This window comes from Gadus chalcogrammus, chromosome 19 (assembly GCF_026213295.1).
Source record: "Gadus chalcogrammus isolate NIFS_2021 chromosome 19, NIFS_Gcha_1.0, whole genome shotgun sequence".
NCBI classification, from domain to species: Eukaryota; Metazoa; Chordata; class Actinopteri; order Gadiformes; family Gadidae; genus Gadus; species Gadus chalcogrammus.
Genome location: NC_079430.1, coordinates 9,233,502 through 9,258,760, shown reverse-complemented (window position 1 = coordinate 9,258,760; position 25,259 = coordinate 9,233,502). Strand labels below are relative to the sequence as shown.

At 42.8% G+C, this 25,259-nt stretch overlaps 1 protein-coding gene across 2 annotated transcripts in view; it reads right to left on the bottom strand.

The window, feature by feature from the left end:
• The window catches only part of LOC130372422 (astrotactin-2-like), a 270,954-nt gene that overhangs the window by 157,663 nt on the left and 88,032 nt on the right, over positions 1 to 25,259 (bottom strand). For both annotated transcript variants that reach the window (XM_056578419.1, XM_056578420.1), the window contains one exon: positions 14,427 to 14,579. In XM_056578419.1, the coding sequence (XP_056434394.1) occupies positions 14,427 to 14,579 (153 nt within the window). The remainder of the gene's footprint in view (positions 1 to 14,426; positions 14,580 to 25,259) is intronic.

The window sequence follows — 25,259 nt, the reverse complement described above, 5'->3', positions numbered from 1 at the left end:
CATGGAGTTAATAAAAGAGGAAACAGTTTTTTTGTTCAAGGGTGGGGGAGGGGGGAAAGGGGATGGTGGTGGTGGTGGGGGGCGAGGAGGTTGAAATGACAGATGGGGTGTAGGGGGAGGCTGGAGAAGACAGGGACTCCTCCATCATGGACGATAAATTGAAGCTCCTCCTGCTCAGAGGAATAGAGGCGAGGCGAGGAGCGCAGGGGCTTATGGGTAACAAACAAGCTCTGGCGAGGCCTTTCGGTCGGGTAACAGGTTGATAAAGTGCATCCTGTTTTATCTCTTCATTTCCTGAAAGGATGCATACGGACGCTCAATATATTCTGGCTGGTGAGCTCATCCCTCAGACGCTGCTTTCGGAGAAATGGGGCATCAAAGTTTCGAGATCTTCTTCTGAACTTGTAGCCGGATCATCCGTCTACCCGTGGAGCCACACCCCTATTTCTGTCTGACAGAGTTCATGTTGAATTAAGTCAGAAACTCAGATAACAAATGATGTCACGTACATGTATTGACTTGCAAAACAATTGCACAAAAAGTATTTTGCCATTGTGGCGTCAGTCTTTGTAACGTTTTGCCATTCAGAACTAATTAGTTCATTATATTTTATATGTGTTGATCTATAACAGTTATAAACAGCAGGAAGAATTGACCTGAAAAAACTATTTCTTGAAAATTTGAATTGTTGAACCATCATCATCATCATCATAATGATCATCATCATAATTTCTGCATTAGTATTCGTTAGCATTAGCATAAACATTATTATCGGAAGTCCATGTGTGACAATGTCAGTCTGGATGTTCCCTGCAGACGACACATATTATGCAGGTTTAAAAATAATCCCAAAATAGAATCTCAGGAAAAACAATTACTTGTTAACAAAGTGACTCACTTCGTCTCCAACATCGCATCACTGCCCAGAGAGAAATACATTGATTTCCTATCACCTCTTCCCCTTTTATGTGCTGCAGATAGACTAAGCAGATGAATTCCTCTGGTCCAAAGGATTACACAAGACAAACAATGTTTGCATTTAAACACAAGCAAAACACAAACTCATTAACAAAGGGAGTTAATTTGAACAGAGAGGCTTCTTTCCCCAGTAACCTGGAAAACAGGGTGACTGTATAGATAATACCACATTATGAAGGGGGAAGGGATCAGCAGTTTGACATGACAACCTTTATTGCATGGGTACAATCTAAGACATGGTATTAACAACCCAGCAATCTGATAAAACAGCTTTCATTCCTCTTGGGCTGGCAGGGTTGTCTTGGTTTTAAATGGATTATTTGTTTTTCCAGTGACTTTATCATTATGCAAATTGCTGATGTTGTCATTTTGGGGTCCCAGTGCATTTAGCACACTCTATTTACTACGCACTATGTCTTGTGAGCACTGACACTCTCAGACACACACACACACACACACACACACACACACACACACACACACACACACACACACACACACACACACACACACACACACACACACACACACACACACACACACACCATGCACACACTAATCAAACATACAGACACACAAAGACATGCTACCACTGACACACACACACACACACACACAACCAACAACAACACAACCATTACCAGAACTGCAGACGGGAGCGCAAAGACAAAGACGCACACACACCCGTGCACTTTGTCTTGTGAGAACTGACACCCTCTCAGACACACACACACACACGATCAAACACACAAATACATGCAACAACACACAAATACATGCAACAAGACACACATACACACAAACACACACAATCAAAGGCAAAATATAAATCACAACAACAAGACAGACAGAAAAAAACACAGGAGACCTGTTCCAGTTTGATTTCAAAATGAAGCTCCAGAGACTGGGAGATAGCGGGCAAAGCAAACTCCTCTAGGGAACCACGGATCAAATGCGGCGGCAAAAGAAGAAAAAAGACTGGAATGAACGAAAATGGAAGTAAATGGAGGGAGATAAGATGACTTTTCCAGAACTTGTCACAAAATCTCGGCGGCTATTTAGGTGCGGACGTCCGCAGCGGGGGGGGGAGAGATGAAGGCGCCTGAACGCACTCGGCCCTCCCTCGGTCGTTGATGAAATGTCTGCACAGGGACGACACGTGTGACGGATATATTTGTGTTCATTGCACGCGTGGCTAGGCCCCTTTGTAGTGGACATGAAAAGAGTAAAAAACAATCCACACTTTTTGTGCGATTCCTTTCGTTTTTCTTTTGCTTGTTGTTGATGTATCACTGGCAAACCATAAAGGAACCAGGGTGCATGAAAACAAACCGACAAGGGGAAACATACAAAGAAATATAGGAGGATATTAAGGACAAATCGCTGTGTAAGCAGGCCACATCCAGATGGTTAGCCGTGCGGATACGCCCAGCCCCCTCGGTAACCCCGCCTCACGACTAAAGCTTTCATTCATCTTCTTTATCTGTCCTGTCTTTAATCCCGCCTTGCCGCTTTCTCCGTATTATTTCCCAATTTCCAAACGCACGCTTGGAAAGCGACTATCACGTCCCACCGTTGCACTAAAAAGCCTCCTGTGTCAGCACAAACAAAAGTTTTCTGGTTCATTAAACCAGCTTTTTTCTATCTCACTTAGTTTCAAGGGCCAGTCAAACCGATAGACAGTTTAAGTTTTAAACACATTAGTGTGTCTTCTACGACCTTTAACATGGTAGTCTACGCCATTTCTTCGCCATTACAGAAATCAACCTCAAACTGTTTGTGAAAGTTCTAAACCACTACGAACTCCGCTCCTGTTTATCTTTGGAGTTATGAGTGCTTTTTCTGGGTATTCTTTGGCGTCATAACCGAAATATGGACATGTGGCTCTCTCTTTAGGCAGCGGCTGTGTCCAAGAGAGGGTCATGACACTCTGACAATGGTAGTGTAACGCAACGTTGTGTGGTGCATTTCATATACAACAGTCCTCATTATAACGCACATGCCCAACAACGTGAACTAGCTTAAAAAAACGATTCACAATGTTGCCGTGAACCGTAACCATGGGAATAACACATCGCCTCGCCTTTCTAGAACTGTCAGCCCAAAACAGTCTTGGATTGTGTACTGACATGAGCTGCAACACAGGCTTTCACTTCCACTTTAAATACGGTGTCGAAAATGGTTGTTTCTCTCCCATTTCCACACTTATTCACCGTACCTATCTGTTGGCAGGTTTTTTCGTCGAGGCTTCGCGACGAATGATCCAAAAGAAGAGGTGTGTTTTACCCCTAGCTGACTTAAAACTTATTCTGACTTGAGGTGCCATTAAATAACGTTAAACACAGGTTAAGTGTTCTAATTCCGGCTTGCTTCAGACTCAATCGACACCTTGGAAACATCACAGCCTCGACAGTTTCTTTCCGGAATACATTATTCATCGGTACACCCAAAAATAATAAGTCTTGTGAAAGAAAGCGTGAAATAAAAGAAAACTTGACATCTGCTGTGTTGTGCTTGACATTCACTGCAAGGTTCAAGGAAGTGTGCGTGTTTGTAACTGTTTCGCTATTGTATAAAAAATATATCAAAATACACGCTGGCTGAAGGAAATATATAATGCATGGAACGATGCTCATCAACTTTTACAATGTGTTGTTGTACAATCGATAAACTGCCCATAAATTACGGGGCCTGCAAAACAAAAAGTTTCGGGGAAGTTGGCTGATTGTCTGGGGACTTCAGCAGGTTGAATAAACGGCAGGACCGCTTTTCCCTCATTGTTTTCCCGAGTTACCGCTGATGCGGAAAGCGGAAATTGAATTGAATTGCGGAAATACATCCATGTATTTGTATTGACTGAACAAATATAACACTACAGTCCAGGTAAAGAATAAGTAAGGGAGAGAGTATGCTGTTGCCGCCACACTAAGAAAAGCCCAAGTGCCATGCATAGCGGAACGTGTAGCGGTGAGGGTGTTTGAGTTCCAGTGGAGGGTTACTGGGTTTAAGCCCTAATGTCCGCATTTTACATGTACGCATCAAAGCGTGAGATTCCCTAACCCCTACCTGCTCCTCAATGACATGTATCTGAATTTACTTAACTGAAGTCGCTTACGAATAAAAGGTCAACTGATTAGTAATAGCATTTGAGCTGTATTCCACGGTGACAAAGTTGACTTGTTTTATGGACAAATGTACTGACACATACACACACACACAGAAGAAGAACGCAAATACAATTCAGGGGAATTGTGATAATACACTTGACTATTTTCCAATTTGTCTCCAAATGAGAATTATGAGGGATTGTGAGGCGGGAAGGCACTTCCCCTACGTCTTAGAACAATACAGGCTCCTCGTTTCACGTCAAGGGGAGGCAGACCCCAACCGCCCCCTGAAAGTACTGGCACACTTGCCGACACTCACGTCATCAATGTCAAACAAAATAAAACACATCTGGTTTGGAGAAGTAGAGAGAGAGAGAGAGAGAGAGAGAGAGAGAGAGAGAGAGAGAGAGAGAGAGAGAGAGAGAGAGAGAGAGAGAGAGAGAGAGAGAGAGAGAGAGAGAGAGAGAGAGAGAGATGGAGAAAGAGAGAGCTACAGAGAGAGTGAGAGAGCTACAGAGAGACAGATACAGAGAGAATGAGAGACACAGAGAAGTGAGATACAGAGATAGTGAGAGAGATACAGAGAGAGTGAGAGAGATACAGAGAGAGCGATACAGAGAGACGGAGGGATCACACCTCACAGCCCCTGAATGACACAATATGTGTCTCTTATCAACAGTGTGAGGCTGTGAAAAGAAGACAGTGGTCCCGCCTGACACACAAACAAACACACACAACAAAACCCAGCTGTCAGATATAGGTCATATTTCGCAAAAAAACTAAAATGCAAATAAAATGAGAGCAGCCAATAAACACAATTAAATGCAACCAAGCCAGACTGTCCTCGTACACCACTGCAGAGATTGTCAAAGTAAAATGCTGTGTAGAGGCAAATTAGGAACCAGCAGGACTCAGACACAGGGCCGTGGCAGACGTCAAGAAAAGCATTGAATCATTTGAACGTGGTGTGATGTGATTGGCACAGCTACCATGCGGCGGTGGCTGACGACATTTCATCCGTCCGTCAAAGATGCAAACTACATGCTAATGCTGCTCGGACACGCTTCAACAAAACTCTTTTTTGGGCATAATGGTAGACTGTTTGTCAAAACGGTAAAACAATGAATCAATATGAATGCATTCCATTGTCTGTATATTTCTTCTTCTGCTAAGTTGACTGTTGTAGATTTAATAGTTGTTTTTACTTTTATTTTGTGTCTTTGTTACTTTTCAAATAAGGTAAACTTTCCATTGTGGTGAAAAAGCATATTAAAACTAGTTAAGAAGTAATGTGTGCAAATGCACAAAAGCATGTTCTGCCCTTGACCTCTGAACTCTGCTACGCCATTTAATTGCTCATTATGAGATTCATCTCCCGGCTCCTCTGTGGTCTATTTCAGTGTGTCCCCTTGCCCCTGAAACTCCTCCCTGCCCACACCACATCAAGTATAATGTGTTATAACCAGTGTAAAATATGTGGCTCAGCATAACTCTGACTTGGTGTTTCAGAGTGTTTGCATATAATGTGAATCAATAAGTAAGATTGCGATGTTCTTTCCTGCTATACATCATCAATATTAGCACTGTGAATCAGTAAAATGACTATAGATAGCTGAACATCATTATTATCAGAATCGCAAATCAATAACGCAGATAGTAATGTACATTAATGCTGTAGATCATCATTATTGGCATTGAGAATAAGAATGAGAATATGAGTAAGACAAATAATCGAAGCAGAAAAACAATTATTACTACAACAACTTACTGAACAAGGTTAGACAAACAAAACCATAGTTTACAGTTTGTTTTGATATTGAGTCGCACTCAGCGGGGTGCCTGACAAAGGGGAAACACGCAGCAAACTCCAGTCCCCGCTGCAATCATAAAGTCCTCATGGTCCTCTGGAATTATTCTTTATGTCAGCTGTCGCTATCACCTTCACAATATAAACCACCATCTAATTAAATGCAGCATTCAATTTGTTCAGAGGGAAACAAAAAAGTAAAGAAAAAAAGACAGCCCTGCTGCCATCAAATGTGTCAGACTAACAAAGAAAAACAGCGGTGATTGTAAAATTACAACAAGGAATGTGTTGAGAAAATTTGGAGTATTCGTTCTATAGACCGATTTTCTTTTGCTATATCTTGCTATGTCTTTATCAGCATTAAGTGCAGAAGCACATTTCAATTTGTGTTTGCTAATAAAACAGACATGATTTTATATACAAATAGGAACAATAAATATACGTATTGCTCTTAAATCCCTCAAAGATGTCGAACTTTATGACAATGGTGAGTGAGCTATTGTGAATTATTTTTGCACATCATAACATTTTCGTTTCAAAAATTTGTTCTGTGGTATATTTATAAATCAATATATGTGCGTGCATGCCAATTTAAGCGATTTGTGCTCTATAAAAAAGTGATTGAGCAGTTGGAAAATAACACAATAATGGAATACTTTGAGACAGGAACTATACTTTTATAAAACACACTCATAGAAGAAGCCCAGTAAGGCATTATGATTCCATCTTCTATTCATTCATTCTCATCTTTCTATAATTTTAAAAGGGACGGTTGGTTCTGAACACAATCCTGAACCAATAGCTACGAAACCTGTCCGACAGCAAAGATGTTCAAAGAATTTAGGATGATGATGATGAATAATAAAGGTGTATCTTTTATGTCTATTTGTATTCATTAAAATGTAAAGGAACAAAAGTTTGGGTCTGGGATCTCCACAAGGTATTGGTGTGAAACGAAAAGGCTTTTCATGCATCATCCCAACTTTAATAATGTGGTTGACTGTATTTTAGTTTGATAGGCACAGAGAGGGAAAGTAATAACTTTGACAGTGTGACAGCCAAATCATCTTCTATTCTGCTGAGCAGATGTAGCTGATGTCAACATCGGCAAGAGTTCAATGTCTGTTGGATATTTCAGCGATTCCACAGCTTTCTTGCAGGTATATTTTGTTAGATTAAATCACATTTACATCATTCATTCTGCTTTCTATTCGTATGAACACCATCCATCAGGTGTATTTTCAAATCACGTATTGTAAAGTATTAAGGACAAGGTAAGGTAAACTAAATGAATCTCAGATGGGACAACTGGGAGTCAGAACAAAGTAAGGTAAAAGCTTAATAACACCCTTGTGTTTGTTCTACGTGATGAAGTTGAGTTAAATATCATCATAGCATGAATCCCCCCTACACCATCATCATCAACAAACACTTTGTCATCGCTGTGTCTCAATCTCACAAACCGCAAACACTGAGTTAAAACAGCACGGGAACTCATGCTTAACTACTACACCTCATTTAGTAGCGCACATGCTGCTCCTTTGTGGGCAAGAGAGCTTATAGGAGAGAGACAGAGAGAGACAGAGAGAGAGCAAGAGAGAGAGACAACGAGACAGAGAGGGCAAGAGAGAGAGAGAGAGACAGACAGACAGACAGAGACAGAAAGAGAGACAGAGTTAGAGGGAGTGATAAAGAGACTTTATACTGAATGTACCCTCAGCCGACCCCAACAGTCGTCCACCTTGGCCCAGAGAGAACGTAGGGGGAATCCATCAAGAAGTTGTATAGTTTGGGGCGGTGCGGTAACCGATAAAAAACAGGCCTGGGGCATGCTACCCTGTCTTTCCTCTCACAGAGGGGATTTAGAGATAAACCAGGAAAAACTTAGACAACCAGCAGCAGCATGTTGTTCCTTTCATTTGATGCAGGGTATCCGTGTGTCTGTTTGCATGCGAGTCCTGGTTGGAAGCTGTAGAGAATAGGGTTTCACTGTATTTTCCATTCTTTGCTACATGGCATCTATCTCTCTGGGTCTGAAGCTATCTTTGCCGATCGGCCTCTGTCTCTTTCTCTCTTGCGGTTGATCTGTCTATCTGTCATCTCACTTTCTCACTCCATCTCTAGCTGCCTCACGCTTTCGTTCTCCCTCTGTACAAATGCATGTACATCTCTCTCTTTGCCTCATTTTCACTGACACCAATCCTTATACAACACAACCGGCGCCATGGGCAACATCGCCATTATGTTTTACAATGAGTTTACATATTTATTTTATTCACCCACACACAAACCACAAAGGGCTTGTTCTCCTCTTTCGTCTTCTTTAAACAACACCAACATTAGGCATCTCTTTTGCCCATATAGGCACAGTGTCAACACCCTAATTGGCAGCGTGTTTTTTTATATCTAAGTGGGCAGGCTGGGACAATTTCCAATCAGAGTGACACATCTTACATTCATCTCCAAGAGTAAGGTGAGGAGACCATTAGCGATGAGAGACGGAGAATTTTGACTGTCATATTCACTCGTCTTTTTTAAAGAGTGGAGGGAGGGGTGTAAAATTACACTGCCAGCAATCAACTCTGTTACCGGCAAATCAAATGGAGTTGAATGATAGACGGAGACATAGATGTCAAGCTAGCTGGCGACATTTTATTACCATGGGAAGTGACTAATTGGATGGCAGGGTCTGTGTGATATCTAAGTGTGTATCTCTTTTTACACAAAGAGTGAAATGAGTTGTTTATGTTGCATGTGTGAGTCTCACCCTTAACAACATGTATCTATTGTTTTGAATATGGACATTGAGACGCCAATCGAGATGCTGATGCAGAAGGATCACCGTGTCTGCAGGGCTCATTTCGATAAGGACGACTTCATCATTCCCAAAAGAGCTGCTGACCCAAAGAACCCAAAGAAAGTGTCATTGAAGAAGAATGCTATTCCACGAGTGGAAGTGGATAGACTTGAGGTAAAGTTGTTTGCTTATTTGTCGTGTTATATGATTCGCCGGGCAAACTCTATACTTGACTTTTAATGAAAAAGGTATCTGGAGGGGTTATTTGATATGGTATACATGCCAAAACAAGGACCCTGGCTTCAATTTTCGCTGGAATTACACTTTAACAATGCAACTGAGATGAGATGATAGTCTTTAGTTGTAATTGTTGCATAGCCTCCTCCCTTACCCCCACCACACATTATCCTCCCTTTCTCTCCTCAAAACACCCAGTTATGCACTTATTGTATGTTGTACGTCCCGGCACTTAGCATTGTGTAGCGTCTTATCCTAGCTATCTTGTTGTTTTTTATGAATATCTTTACTGTACCAACAGCAATATATTGTTTCTCTGTCTTCTTTCAAATGTTGTTATTGTAAGTCGCTTTGGATAAAAGCGTCTGCTGAATGCCTTAAATGGAAGTGAAATTGGTGTTTGACTTAAAGGGGGTTTGAAACCCTGAATGTCCGCAGTCTACCTGGGCTTCCTTGAGCAAGACTTCAATAAAGCTCTTCATGCTTACTAATAACAAACAAATACATGCACTGGAAGTTACTGGATAAAAGCTCAAAGAAATTGTAACAATGACCCACATATCAAAGCGACGACGCCAACGGATGCATTTAGTTCAATATGAACTAGTATACCTTATTTTTCGTCATGTGCCTTTTATATGAACTAGAATGTATTCCCATTCCAAACATCCCTCGGTTCCACTAAACCCACAGTCATACTGTTCCCAGGAAGTGGGTCAATGATCTCTGATGGTTTCCCGGGGAGCGGGAATACATCATTTCCTCCTGTGGTGTTCTCACACCACCCCCACATCCAGTCGCCTCATATTACAGAACGCTGGAACCCATCATCACATCGACCACCTTTGTGATATCAACATCACAGGAACATGGCAGGTAGACAATGGGACTAGTCTGTTGACATGTTCATTCCCTCATCTTATTCGTTGCTTCCTTTTGCATTCATTCAAAGGCAATACAACCCACTTCCCCCACCCCCCCCAACACACACACACACAGACACATATACATACACACACACACACACCGATTCGTCTGAACAATGACCTAATGATCTTGAATGCCTCTTTGTCTGATTTGAACTGTATTCCTAAGCCCATTCCATTAGGACCATGGTGTGTGTGTGTGTGTGTGTGTGTGTGTGTGTGTGTGTGTGTGTGTGTGTGTGTGTGTGTGTGTGTGTGTGTGTGTCTGAGTGTGTGTGTGTGGGTAGAGTGAGAGCTGTAATCACTGTTGTCCGTGCAGAGGATTGAGGGTTGATAAAAGTGCAGCCTGGCACATACTGAATCCACTGGCATCATCACTACACACACACACAAACACACGTCTGGAGAGCTGGGTCAAGACAGCGAGAGAGAGAGAGACAGAAAGGGGGATACGGAGAGGGCAAGATGGAGAGAAAGAGAGGGATAAAGAGAGAGAAAGAGAGTGAGGCAGAGAGAAAGAGAGCGAGAACGAGAGTGTGCGCGCGCGCGCGAGAGAGAGAGAGAGAGAGAGAGAGAGAGAGAGAGAGACGGAGTACTTTCATGTGCTACTTCAAAGCCTCAATTAAACAGGAGATAAGGGGGATAATAACCATGAGGTTATTCTCATCTTTGGCGGCCAGTAAGATGCATTGTGGCACATCAAAAAACACGCACCAGCCTGCTCCGCCACTTAGAAATGCATCAACGCCACAGCAGGGGACAACGGCCACATGCAAATAAGGTTATTCTGAAGGTAAGGGAAAAGATAGATCCTGGTGTCGGGCTTGTTGTACCATCCCAGACATCAAAAAATAAAATTAATGTGACATTCAAAGAAAAGCATTTCACCAGTTGGACTGCAGCTCACCGAGGAAACCGAATCATCGAGACAACATGTGAAATGTTATACAACGCAAGCACTGCAACCAGCTAATGTCTCGTCATTCATGCAGAAGGAATGGTGACTGGTGATAAAACTCCACAGATGGTGTCTTCTGCCTTCTGCCAGTCTAGATTCACCCAATAGCATCCATAAAGCCCATGTCCCATATTAACCAAGCCTTTGGATCCATCATGGCTGCCGACTCATAACAACGGCCAAGTCATCGGGACAATGACAAAAGAAAGTCGCGATCAATACAAAATAATCCAAATCAAATAATACAAACAAATGGATCTCTTGAATAGCTCGCTGGTATGCACTCCAGCTTGATTCACTTTTAAACTATCTGAGTGAAGCGAAACTAATGTTCAGCGGGGCTCCGACAGCGAGAGAGAAAGACTAATTTAATGTAGAAATGCAACGTCTTGAGTTATAAAATAGGACGAAAAAAAAGTTTAAAAAAGTACAGCACTATTCTATACAACTCAGCACTCAACACTCAACACTTTATTCCCACAAGGAGATACATGTTTTGAGTTTTGAACCCTGCTCCCTCCCCTTGATTCAACACCTCTGCTTATTGTGTCTCCTGCTGCCATGTAGAGTTTTACATTGAGCAGCGCCGGTTTACATCCAAGCGAGGCTGACAGTGAGGCTAACATTCAAAGCATTCAATCGATATGGGAGTAAATACAAAAGGTCTGCACCAGCAAGTAGAACAAATAATAATGCTGGATAGGGTACAGGTTAACTGTATCCAATTTACCACCTCCTAATAGAAATGAATTTGTATTAGGAGGTGGTGATTGAGAGTATATCCAGGGGGTCGAAAGTAATATCGTTAGAACAGTGTCATACCTCGTGCGATTGATACAAGAGCAAAGTGCACAAGGTGGAAGAGGTGGATCTTGACACTCAAAGTCAAGGTGAAGGAAAAAAGGAAAAGTACAGGAAGAAGAAGAAGAAGAGGAGGAAGAAGAATAAGGAGTAGCAGAAGAAAGAGAAGGAGGAGGAGGAGAAGTAGAAGAAGCAGAAGGAGAACACCCACTTTACCATTAGCTCGATTGCTATCCTGGACTTTTTCCTGTTTTTCGTTTGCAGAGTTCAAATTCTCAGCCCTAATTAATGGTCCTAAAGGGGCTTCGCCTGCTTTGACCCTAGAGAGAGAAAGGGGGCGTGAGAGAGCAAGAGAGCGAGAGAGAGACAGCGAGAGAGTGAGAGCCTGTTCCAGACGGAGAGAGAGAGATAGAGAAAGAGAGAGGGCGAAATCTCTTCAAAGTAACCTTCATAGTTTTTTTCTGCTTAATTTATGTGCGGCTCGTGATTAAGTGATAGCCTTTAACACCACGTGGGTGTAAACGCCAATTGAAGCGCAGAAAAACCTTCATCCACATTTTGCATGGCTTCCTCTGCCCGTTTTTTTTTAAATAGGACGAGACGAAAACGCTTGCACTCACTGCGGTCGCTAATAAGGTGTCTTATGGTAAACAGCTCGTTATCGAATGTATGCATGGATTAGTCAAGCATAATATCATCACTTAAACGTGTAAATTGGCATTAACAATGCATGTGAAGGGAGTGCGATGTAGGGGAAAACACAAGCCATCTAGTCAACAGCAGAAAATGTGTTTCGAAATTAATACTTACAGCGCTTCAAAAAAACAAAAAGGGAGTAAATCCGACGTTTTTGGATGAGTTACAGAAACGTTTTGGGTTTATACCCCCATGCTCCAACCATATTGTGCACAAGGTCAGACTCTTATGAATGGGCCTGGGTATTTAGCTGGACGCCCACGCCTTTTGCACCACACATTGTGATGAACTTCAAGGGAAATCACAGTCTGGCCGCCTTATAGAACAAATTAAAAGCATCCCCTTGAAGCTGGCTCCGTCAGAGTGCAGAGCCTAGAACTTCTACACATATATTTTGGGGAGGACTCGATACAATAAAGCCACTCATTAACTTAATCTCTCTTTTGCTTTGAAAGATCGCATGATTCAATTGATTGCCGGACCTGAGAAGCTTGGGGGATGTATGCAGCAGGGGTATCCGGCTGCATTGACTGCCGTGGCACTGCCGTGCCAAAAACCGGCCTAATGGCTAATCGATCAGCGTTAGACACATTAGCCGAATAATAATGTGTCCCTTGTTTGGTTTGACAGCAAACGCATCAATAATGATTATTTCTTTTGTGTTCTGGATCTGCTACTGTAAACAGAAGGGCTCGCTCGGAAAATGAACTAAACTCGGATTCAGATAAATTTGAATTCATGACAGCGTAAAACCACATATTTACTTCAGCCACTTATTGTTGATGATTATGCAGTTTTTTTTTTGGAGTGTTTGCTTTCTGTTCTTCCAAACACAGTGTTGCAGCGAAACAGGGAGTACAAATGTCATGGCCGTGCCCGGACTGACTGCACACTTCATGAACTGCGCATCACTGCGGCTATGAATTCCACTTTGGTCTCTTCACCCTGGACCTCTGACAGACAACCGAGAAAGCTGACAGAATATTTTAGGCCCATGCTACAGAGAAAGGCAAAACCCATGTCTAACCTTGAAGTTACTTGCCTGAAAGTTCTTGAAAACCCTTCCTTAGAGTGAGACTCACAGTCAGTTAAGCTCAAAGAGGCAAAATGGGGGTAAATTGCTCAAATTCAAGCGCTAAGAGTAGGTTCTAATAGTCAAAGCATAAGGCTGTGCATTGACTCAGCTACCGCTAAAGCTAAGTACCTATGACAGTTAATATCATAGACGTAGAAGGAAGATGGGCCGAAAGATGAAGATGAGACCAATTATCTCTGAACACACGGAACCAAAGTCGTGGGTTAAACTATGCTTCACAGCCTCCGCTGGGGGAAGTGTGACCTCTGCACACGACCCGTCCTTACCACACATGAGCAAAGGACAGAGACAGCTGAGAATCCCAGGCCCCTACTCCCCGCTTCAAGGCCAGCAACCTCGGTCAAGAGGAAAGTTCAAAGAACGAACGTTTAGGCCAGGGGAAATAAATAAATATGATAACATGTGTGAGGACCAGGGGAGTTTTCCAGTGCTGCCACAATTGAGTCACAACCGTGTCAACCTTCGTCGTTGTGTGGTTATGGCGTGAAACGACGGGGTATCGAGACCCTGTTGTGACATGGCATGTGCTAACATGATACGGACCCACCTTGAGCGCTAGCTCACTCAGAGTAGATGTATGGAATAGAAAGAGGAATGAGAATTATATAAATAATGATGAAAAAGATATTGGGCTGAATTAAATGATGTGGAAATAAAAGCATTAGACAAAAAAACAAAAATACATATTCTAATAATAAAATAGACGCATTGCTTAATTAAACCGTGAAATAACGCATGCACGAAAAATTAAATATATACAAAAAATTCCATTTACATTTAGTTTTATTTATTTTATACATTTAGTGCTAAATCAAACTATCCAAAAGGCTGACGAATAAATAAACAAGGAAACTAATAGAGTGCTCATAGCTAATAAAAAAGACTACAAAAATAGATATAGCGTTAATCACATAATTATAGTTTGGAAAATCAACAAACTTAATGAGTCTCTCGTTGCATTATTTAGCACTGCTCCTGAAGCACCGTGATTCATCCTTCAACTGAACCCACCCGGGGCCTCACCTCTGGTGTGGCTGGGGCCCCTCTTTCTGCCCGTGGAGGAGCTGTGTGTGGTTTGCTGGAAGTGGGTCATGTCCATGGTGGTGTTGGGGGTGCGGAAACTCTCCTTGAACCTCTGCATCAGGTCCTCGACTGAGTCGTGCTTCGGGTCCACCACTGGAGAAGAAAATAAGAGTGAATTTATTGGGATTTAACTTTAGAAATAATAACTGAGGGAATAGCAACACAAGAAAGCGGACCTTTGTGAAAGTACATCAAAAGCAATAGTGAAGTAGTCAATTAATTCAAACAAATATATAAACCTTATAGAATACTATAGAATATAGTGGGGCTGTTTTTCATGTCGAACAATAAAGCCCTAAATAGGTTGTATTTTTTGCGGTGTTTCTTGAAAATAGCTGACGTCTTTCTCTCATAACGGTGTTTGCATCAATCCTGCAGCGTCTCATCTCCACAGGGTTCGAATAAAATAAGAATAGCCCCTCCCATTGCTTTTGTCTCATACTTGACGTTTATATCAACTCTATCCCTGACTAAAGAGGACCCAATGGGCCAGCCGGAGTCGGTGTTGCTCATTTTGTCTGCCAATAAATATATACATTCCCCCTTTTTATTTGGCCCAAAAGAAGAAGAAACTGCCAAGCCCTTGAGGGGGTTGGGAGTGTTCGGACAGGACCCACAAGCCCTCTACACCCGTTCTGCCTCATTTGTACCACCAAGAAGTGCATGCAGAATGCCACACATTAAGACCTTTGTTGTCCTCTAGCCACTGACCAGCGTTCCCTAAACACATCTCTCAAGGAACAACTGAGAAGACAGAAAACAAACTAGAGATGCAACTAGAGGCAAAAAAAACATTAAAATATAAATACATCCATCTACAGCCTGTGATACCCAAACTTGGAGGAGAGGTTGTTTTGCCACATGACGCAAATTGTCCGAAGTTCAATGGTGGCGAAATATATACGACCTGGGGTGATCTGATGATTCGTCAAGAGACTACATGTTTTCTCACTCTGCCAGACGCACCAGACCAAGCGAGGCTCAAGAACGAGAAGAAAAGGGAAAAAGTATAAAAGGCGGGAAATGTAGCCTCCAACTCAAAGCGTTATAGAAACACAGCATAGAGCTGGAGGGCTGTTGAACTGTGAATACCATCAGCTTGGATCCCAGCTCACTCAAAATAGAACAAATTTGAAATATGTTCATGAATTTTTGGGTTGAGGGTTATACAAAGCGATCATCAATCACATTTTAGCAGGAGTCTAGGTTTTAATTTAACAAAAATCTGGAATTTGGGAATTACTTTCATAATAATACATATGTAAGACTTTCAGATGGAGTGAGTAAATGACGATTTATACATCACATACTTTTTTTTTCAAATCACATTTAAATTTAATAATCTCAACTGTCATATGGCAGACAAACTCAAATCTGGGGAAAGTTTTTTTCAATTTAAAACGCATGATTGGCTAACCACATACACAAACTCCTCCAACACTATTGCATCTTACCCATTAAAACATCCCAACATTCTTAGGAAAAGTGTCTGTACTTAATTCTACAAAAGTTTCAAATCAACATTGTGCTGCCTGGCCAATGTAGAAAACCCTGAAAGCCAAACCCATTGTTATTTATTTTTCTTTTCCCAGAATGAAACAGAACACAAGGTGTTAATCTGCCCCGTTCAGTTTTTGGTTCCCGGCCCAGGCTCTGTCTCAATCTCCCTCAAAAAGTTATGCTAGCATAGTAGGACTGCTAGGTCCAATATTATATTCTCCATGATAAAATATTGTTTAAAAAAAAACTGTTTAAACTTTCAAATTTGCAATCCCCAAGGATTCACCTGGTGTGCCAGTTATTGCTAACAACATGCCATCAGATATCCAACTTTGAAACAGCTTGTTGGATAGCCATTTTATTGAAGTGATTTGGTGGCCATTATGCCTTCCATGACTATTGCTGTTAAACCAGGGCCACAAAGTGCTGGGCTATACCTCTGTAATGATAGTATAAAAATCAAATGTGATTATGTTGTGTAAAACGTTACTGGGCCAACATTGGCTTGGTCTACAAGAAGGGAATAAAAGGAGCTGGTGCTTCCATTTATCCCCCCCTCCGGTCCAAACAGCCTGTAATAAAGGTCATTACAAAATGGTTAATCTGAATATTTCGGTGTACCACCGCGTGGTGTGAGCCACTCTTTCCTCAGTTATTTTCATACTTTTCCGTCTGCATGCAGAGCCAAAGCAAAGCTACCAGAGGTGACCTACAATAATCAATATCAATAATGTCCTTGTCACAAAAACACCATTTAACCAGATCACAGAATCACGGGAAACTGGGTTTTTAAACATTTGCCAGTGGTTCAAGTAGTGATGATAAATGTCAACTGTGGTTGTAATCAGCCTTGGGATATCCATGGTGTTCACGCTTGTTTTGCATTCATGTTTGGCTTCTAAATGTGACCTACAATAATCAATACAAATAATGTCTTTGTCACATTAACAAAAGTACAACAACTATCTACAAGTAAAAGCTTGCGAAGGAAAGAGAGGAGGTACGAGTACAAGAAGAATATATCAAATAATAAATTCCAAAATATATATAAAAATTCACGTAACTGAGTCTAAATGGATCATTTGAGTTGGGCAGCTGTGTGACTTCCTCAGCTCTCTCGCTGTTGACAACAAAATGAAGCATTTGTATTATTCACCACTATCCTGATGGAAATGTAATCTCAAAGGTGACATACACACGGGATCCTCTGGGTCAACGATTAAGAACAACACCGGAATAAACGGAAATAAATAAGATCAAGAAACGACAACCATCCCCAGACAAGGATTTGATTGGGGAGAGTTAAGATCGCAGTGTGTCGATACAGATTATGCAAACAAAAAAACGCGATAAGACACCGTGGCAGGGCTTATTTTGTAGTCGCCATTATCTTTGTTTGTTTGTTTAGATTTTTCATTACTTCATCTGGAATGAAGCATCGACCCATAGTGGCCGTACGCCTTGCTAAACTCTATGATTTGCCCATGGATGTGATCAATAATAACCTTGCATCTGACAATTGCTTTGACGTTTCTGACAAACAAAGTCATAACTTCCTCCAAAACAATGGATTGTACTTCAAAAATGTCTCTTCAGTCTCAGTTTGCTAATTCATTACAACTTCATTGTCCCCATTTGTCTAGTTTATGTACTTTGAGTATTATTATTTTACTGTATTGCAGTCTTCTACGCTAGGTAAACACCATTAAGTCATTCAGAAAGGCATATTATTGAAAATGGAGATTCATCCCTGGACACATACACAGAACGTCTTGCATTCAACGACTTCAAATCCTTTTTGTTTTCTTTTGTATTCTGAATGGTGCACCATCGCCTCAGCCCTGATCCCTGCCACCTCCCCAGAGACAAACAATTGTCATGGTTTTAGTGTTCCCTTCTTTGGGAATACACTTTCTTTTACCCTGACCTCAGGCGGACCCCGAGCTAGCATAAAAACAGCACATAGCTACGTACTCACACACATTGAACAAAAGAGCGTACAGGCGAGACACATACACACACACGCACACGCACACACACACAGTTCTGTTGACGGTGGAGAAGGAGACGTGAATGCACAGTGCTCCCAAGGGACCACTTGTGCAGTGTTTAGGCATGGGGGGGTGGGGGGTGTGCTTGGAGAACTATACAAATGTCATTGCATTCTCTCTCTCTCTCTCTCCCTCTCTCTCCCCCTCTCCCCATCTCCCTCGGGTGCAATGGGCGCCATGAGATTGGTCTCTCTGCAGCTTGACGAGTTTTGCTCCGTCAGTTATCTAATTCACAGACCATGCAACCGCAAGCTCCTCCATCCATGCATGAACATATGCTGGGAGTGCTGATACAATTTAATTCAAACAAGCAAATCCATCTATTCCATTTGAAGATACACTGTTTATTCCTCAACAGATCTAAGACATGAAATATAAACAAATCGTGCCAGTTTGTATTGTACCGCAACTTAAGACGACATGATGTCTTACTTGTTGCATACATTTTTTAATGGATGTATCGGCTGTGGACAGGATATTTAAGGGCCGTTTTACCAGCAGGTGTAAGGGTGATTGTGTCTTGCCAATAAAAGTGAATCCACCATCTATCCTACTCACAAGTGGGCATGTCCACCTAGATGTACTAAGGACAGACTGACCTCCGTCACCTCTGATCTATCCATCACACGCCTTTGTGGACAACGCCACCTGTGATGTCACAAGTGGGAGTCCAGTCCCCCTGACCCCTGGGGTCGGCCCTGGACCATGATGATGGAATGCATTCCATGCAGCGCGAAGGAGGAGGGAGCAGCTGCAAAGATATGAATGTCTGCAGGACAAACATAATAGTCATATTTTTAGCACAACCTTTGCGGCAAAAACGGATCTTAACGGTAACGAGCACGAAACTGCATTCGATTCAGGATATGAGGCATGAATATCCACAAATATCCACTTTATGTTTGTCTTTTGGATTCACTTTTTGTATGTCTCCCGCTCTCCCCGTCTCCCCCTCTCTCCGCACATGAATTAATCTCTCTCTTTCCTTATTTCACCCACCCTTTTCACTCCATCTCCTTCCTTATCTCGCTCTCTCATTTATGCGGCCTTCCATCCATCTCCACACCGGGGGAAGCAATGCACCGTAGAGTGGGGCAAGGTCGCGCTTTTCAGCCGGAAAGGTCGCTGTCCTCCAGCCCTTTCTCTCTCCCTGGCGGCGTACAACTCAGTCTTAGATAACGCTTATCTGTCCGCAGCGCGGGTTAGAGGTGTCGTCTGGTGTCTTCTGACAACAGCCAAGCGTTTGGTTGCCTGAGTTCAGGACTGGCTTTAGTGGTGTCGCCGGTTACCCGGGTTCTGATACAAAGCAACCTCCAATGACCGACGGGCCTGCTTGCCTGACTTTGTGTGCAAGAGAGCCAGAGGGAATCAGAAAGACGACAAAGTCGATAAATGGATGCAGTCATAATAATCACAAGACTAATTATGCTGTTATATTCCTCCTCCATCCTCATCATTTTATATATTGTATTCATTTTCAGCCAAATGTAAACATTTAAATGTTATAAGTTCATCTTGCCTGAATTGAAGCATGGTATGTGTTTAGATGAATGTTTTGGATGATTCCTCCATCAGTTTTCTTTCATACCCTATAAGACCTGGAACAAAGTGTGGTCTACAGCAAGCAAACAAAGATGTGCCCGACCACAAAGAACATCAAATAAACCCCCTTTCCTCTACGATGTCCCCCAAATGTCCCTCTTGAATCAGTTACATCTATTGAATGAAATGCAGAGAAGGCAGAATCCAGACAAATAAAGACAAATAGTTTTACAGCAAGTTTTTCAATTGATACGCAAGTATGTGTTGTTTATTTATTTCAAATGAAGGTAATCAGCTTTTGGGCATACTCTTTCATCCAGCACTTAGACTATTTTCCCCACTTTTCTTTGTAGTTTGTATTTTCTATTGAGAACAGAAAGAACAATATCATAGACCCTTGTTGCTTTCTAAGAATAAAGGTCCAACGTTAGTGATGGCTGTCGAAAACAACCTTTCATAAATTGCAACATAATGGACGGTTATTACAGGGTTAAATGCAGCATTTTCAACCTGGCACATTCCCTGTGGCTCTGAGAATGTAACCAACAACACCACCGTGAAATGCCTTGTAAATGTATTCTATGCTCCCTTAGAAGCCAAGTTCCCTTCGTAAGCATAACTTTACAGCACTCTGTGGCCTTCGAGCATCCAATATGGATGCCCGCTAGTATGGAACATTGGTTACATTTTTTTCGGCTTTTCTCGACCCTGAATAACCTTTTTATTGTATATTTCTAAACATGCACTCTTAGGTCTGGGTTGATGTCGTGGGCAGTATTTTTCAATCTTGTCTTGTATGAAAAATGGGATGGTGGTAGGAAGGGGGGGGGGGGGGGGTAGAGTGGAATGACATGTCATTTAATTTGTGCTGGAAGTAGGAACTCTGCTTGTCCTTATTCAGCATCCTAGGAAGGGACAGGCCCGCACTGTTTGTCACAGGGTGAAGAGAGAGGACTACAGACGCTAACGCTAACAAGCTATCGACTGTCAGATCATTTAGGTGTCAGCACTAAGGCCTTTTATATAGCTGACATGTTATTATGCTAATAGCCGCTAAGACGTCCCAGGCATCCAATGGAAACGCTGGCAAAACAGCAAGAGTGGTTTCAGCGCATTTTTGCTGACAGGTCGGTGTGGAACGGCAGTATTACGGGGGGTAAAGGTTTCCACTTCATCATTCACTCCTGTAAGACACTTGGGTGTTTTTGGTGGACAACACCCAATGTGGTGAGCATCGCCAAATATACCATTGATACTGGAGTATACACCACTTAAGTATGACTTCCTCCTCCTTCCACCTGTCTTATGCTGTCTGTGTCGGTCTGTTATCTAATAGACTAGGTAACAGACGTGGCTGACAAGACAATCCCAAAGATACATTACACTACACTCACAAAGCATAAGTGGTGTTCTGGAATAAAGTATTTTAATATTGTGAATGTTCACTGCAAGTTAACAAATTGACATTCAATATTTTCAACTTCTCAATATAGCACCATACAACCAACCAACTGCACAGAGCAAAACTAAAATGGCACGGAATGATCAGAGAATTACTATTATATATTATTATCGATAGTATTATTGATCGCAAATCTTCCATAGGCACTCCACGTACCTCTTCCTTTCCACGGTGAATGTTTTGATGCTGTTTTGATGCAGCTGGGACCCCTGCTGCAGGGACAGCTGCCTGCAGGCCCAGATGAATGGAGATGAAAATGGCCGCCTTGGGCCGAGAGCTCTGATTCCCTCTGTGATCTATTACCTTTGTCATTGTTTTGAACAGGGAAAGGGGGGACAGGGGGGGGATGGCGAAGCCACACCACGGGACAGAGGCAAGCACCGTCGTCGCAGCGGGTGACAGGTAAGGGGAGGAGGGAGCGAGAGCGAGATGACAGAAAAAAATAAAAAGAGACAGAGGTGTCAGTGGGGGGGGGGGGGGGGGGGGGGGGGGGGGAAGGAAGGCGAGTGGGGAACGAGTAGGCAGAGGTGAGAAAGTGAGAGAGTGTTAGGGGAAGAGAGAGAGAGAGAGAGAGAGAGAGAGAGAGAGAGAGAGAGAGAGAGAGAGAGAGAGAGAGAGAGAGAGAGAGAGAGAGAGAGAGAGGAAGTTGGTGTATCACAGCTCAGATTGCGTGAGAGGGAAAAACATGGGGAAGGAAATTGAAGCTGTGGAGGTGATGGATGAAAACGGCATGGAAGGGGAGAGGAGATTATGACAGAAATTTGATGCAAAAGAAAGAGAGAGAACCACCAGAGGGAAAGAGCTAGGCAGAGTGAGCTAGAGAGGGAGAAAGAGAGACAACAAGGAGAGAAAGGGAGAAAGAGGTAAAGAAAGAGGGAGAGCTAGAGGGGGACACCACTGGGACAGAGAGAGAGAGAGAGAGATACAGAGAGCAAGGGAGAGAGAGAAAGCTGGGAGAAAGACACTGAGAGAAAGCTAGGGAAGATAGAGAGAGAGAAAGCGAAGAGTGAGAGAGAAAGCAAGAGAGAGCGAGAGAGAGCAAGAGAGAGCGACGGAGAGCGAGAGAGAGAGAGAGAGAGAGCAAGAGCTAGGGAAGATAACAAACGGAGAGAGCAGAGGGCACTGCAGCATCATGGGTAAGAGGGGAAAAAATGAAAAGCATGTTTGAGGAAAAATGATAGCGGGAGCGAGGGCAGTGGACAGAGATAAATTGCATAATGGGAGAGAGCGAGGGACGAGAAGAGGATAGGAGAAGATCAGAACACATGAAGAGAGGAGAGATGAAGAGAGGAGAGAGGAGGTGAGAAGAAAGGAGAGAGAAAGGGGGAGAAGAGCGGGGGACTAGCACCTTGTTAGATTCCAGACAGCCAAAGTGAAATCCCTAAATGTTTGCAAGCTAAGAATGAGATTATACAAACAAGAGAGAGGTGAAACTAATCAATTGTATGAGTCCTTTAGTGCACACCATTGGGAGAGTAGAGGATATGATTCTTAAAATAGCATTGGTGATAAAAAAAGGTGAAAACAAACGTCAGTCATATCATCTCATGAATGAATGAGCAGCTAGGGGTTAGGGCATCCTGCTCTGGGATGACTACGGTTAGACTGTGGACAGTGGGTATCAAACCGAGGACCTTCAGGTTGGTAGAGAAAACCAGAGAGAGACTTTCCCACCCTGTTTCATAGACTCAGAGCTATCGAAGAATCAATAGCCAACACTGTAACCTTTACCTTCACAGTACTTATGGAAAAACCCCTTGTTTCAGATCTCAGCACAAAGTAACTAAAGTAGAACGTGGCAACAGAGACCCCCGGAGCAGCTGCCGATTCATACGTTTTCCAGTTGGCAAGCGTTCCTTCCGTTAAATTATAAAAAAGGGACAACAACACACAGCACCACCACAGCAGGCCCCCTGTATGGCCTAGTTCCTGCACTCCCCCACCCTCCCCCACATCCCCGCCTCCCGCCTCCTCCACCTCAAACACCACCACCTCACCCTGTCTCAAGTGACGAGAAAAAGAGCGATGTCTCAAAGTAATGTCGCTCTGAGGAAACAAAAGCGCTTCCAGAGGGAAGATTACTGTTGAAACGTCAAGGAGACGCTTGTACTTCATCCCTCTCGCTCCGTCGACGCACCTCCTACTTCTCAGACGACACTCCAATCTAAGAAACGCCCTTTACTCTTCCCTTCGCCCATCCATTTCTTGTCATTTTTTGGGGACATTTGAGAGCTTGCAAAGTGCCATTCTGACTCTGGCTCGGTTCAACTGTTTTTTTATTCTCCAGGAAGGGTCTGCCACTTCTGGTATACTTCTATCCGTGGATACAGAATACAAGTCGTCTGCTGTTTGTGAATAAGTAAGACTTAGAGTGCTATGTATAGCACGGTGGCGGCCTTGTGTCGCCGAGCTGGGATGAAATATGGATGGTCTTTTACGGCGCACTGCGATCACACTGAATCGTCCCCTCAGCCACTGCTCGGCTGACAGAGAGTGCCACTTAAAGCGGCAGTTTCTGCCACATACTGAGCCCGGTGATTCCATGAACCACCATGTGAAGACACAAGAATGTGGGCCTAGTTTGAAAGCTGTTCAATATATAGCATCTAGCAACTTAAGTCTGAAAGAACATTTAATCTTGGTTGCTTACGGGGAATGGGTTAACCAAGCGATTGTTAGTGCTTGGCCCTTGATAACAGCGATATATCGTTTCACTTTCTTATGACAACTGTACTTATTGTAAGTCGCTTTGGATAAAAGCATCTGCTTAATGCCCTAAATGTAAATGTAAATGTTATCGAAAGTGACGTACAGGGAATCTTCTGAGATAACCCTTAGCTGTTATTAAGGGCAGGTAGGGTTTAAACTTTGGGGCATCTTGCTTTATTGTACAATAAATCAGAACATTAAGTAGCATACAAGTCCGTTCTTGTGTGAAGGTTTAGAAGTGACTGCTAGAAGATCATGTCATGTACCGGGGCAATCATTTTCCATATGGTGTTAATAGTAAGTGGTTCTGTAAAAAAAAAAAGTGATGGCTTCCTAGTAACGTCCTCTGTAGCCTATTTTGGTCGGCGGCCAGGAAGGAGGTGCAAGCTAAGCACTAAGGCAGTGATTCCCAACCTTGGGGTCGAGACCATACTCGGGGTCCCCAGATATGCATATTGGGTCGCGGAAGATTGATGACATAAGCCATGGATATATAATGGTCTATTTCAGGAAGCCAGTTTTCTTTTTTCTCATAGATGTCCAGTATATGCGAACTGACTGCCTAATGATTCAAAGCCACAAGCAAACTCACTTAGCGTGTAGCCAAGCAACAGGATTATGTCCACCGGTACAGTGATAGTACCGGCAGATGTGGAGTGAGATGACTAAAAGTGGAAGCAGATGCAAAAAATTGAAGGTGGGGTCACACTTGTTTTCAGAGCAAAAAAAGGGGTCATTGGCCAAAATGAGTTGGGGGTGGGGGGAGAAACTGCACCGAGGACACCGTTCGCCTAACGTAGGCTAACAGTGCCTATCTATTCAATTGAATTCAGTAAAACAGTGACTGTATGATGACTTACAAAAATGTCCTGTGTGTGTTTGTATACTTTTTTCAGATAATCAGTACAACCTAAGTGGTGGGTAATTGTTAATGATGGCACACAGGTGACTGAGCAGTTAGGTCACTCCTTACTTAGGAGGCACGAGGGAGTAGCATTCAAAGTACGAGTCTTAACTGCTCTCCAGAACGTAGGCTTTTAACATGCAGCATTGCTTCTGTTTTAATGAAAGACGAATTACCCAATCACCCAGATCACATAATCAGTAAGAATTAGTGTAATGTGCCTTTCTATTGCAGTGATATACTTCACCTCTATAAGGATATAAAGTTGTCATGACTAGTCCATTTACTACCAGTGGAGGTGCAGCTTTATTTCCTTTAAGTTACACTCGCAAATTGCTTCCACTGTCTATGGCGCTCTCTCTCAACGTGTGTGCGTGCGTGCGTGCGTGTGTTTGACCGCCACTTCATAGAAACACAAATCGGACTTTGAAAAGGTCAGGAAGCCAAGGGAACACTAGCAACATGTTGATCCGAGCGGCTGTGAAAGGCCAACCGATTGAAGACAGCCAACCTTTGACCAACATTCTATCACTTCCTGCGCAGCATGTTGACATGCTTCTTTGACGTTACAGAAAAACAGGGCAGCAAATTGCAATAAAATGTCA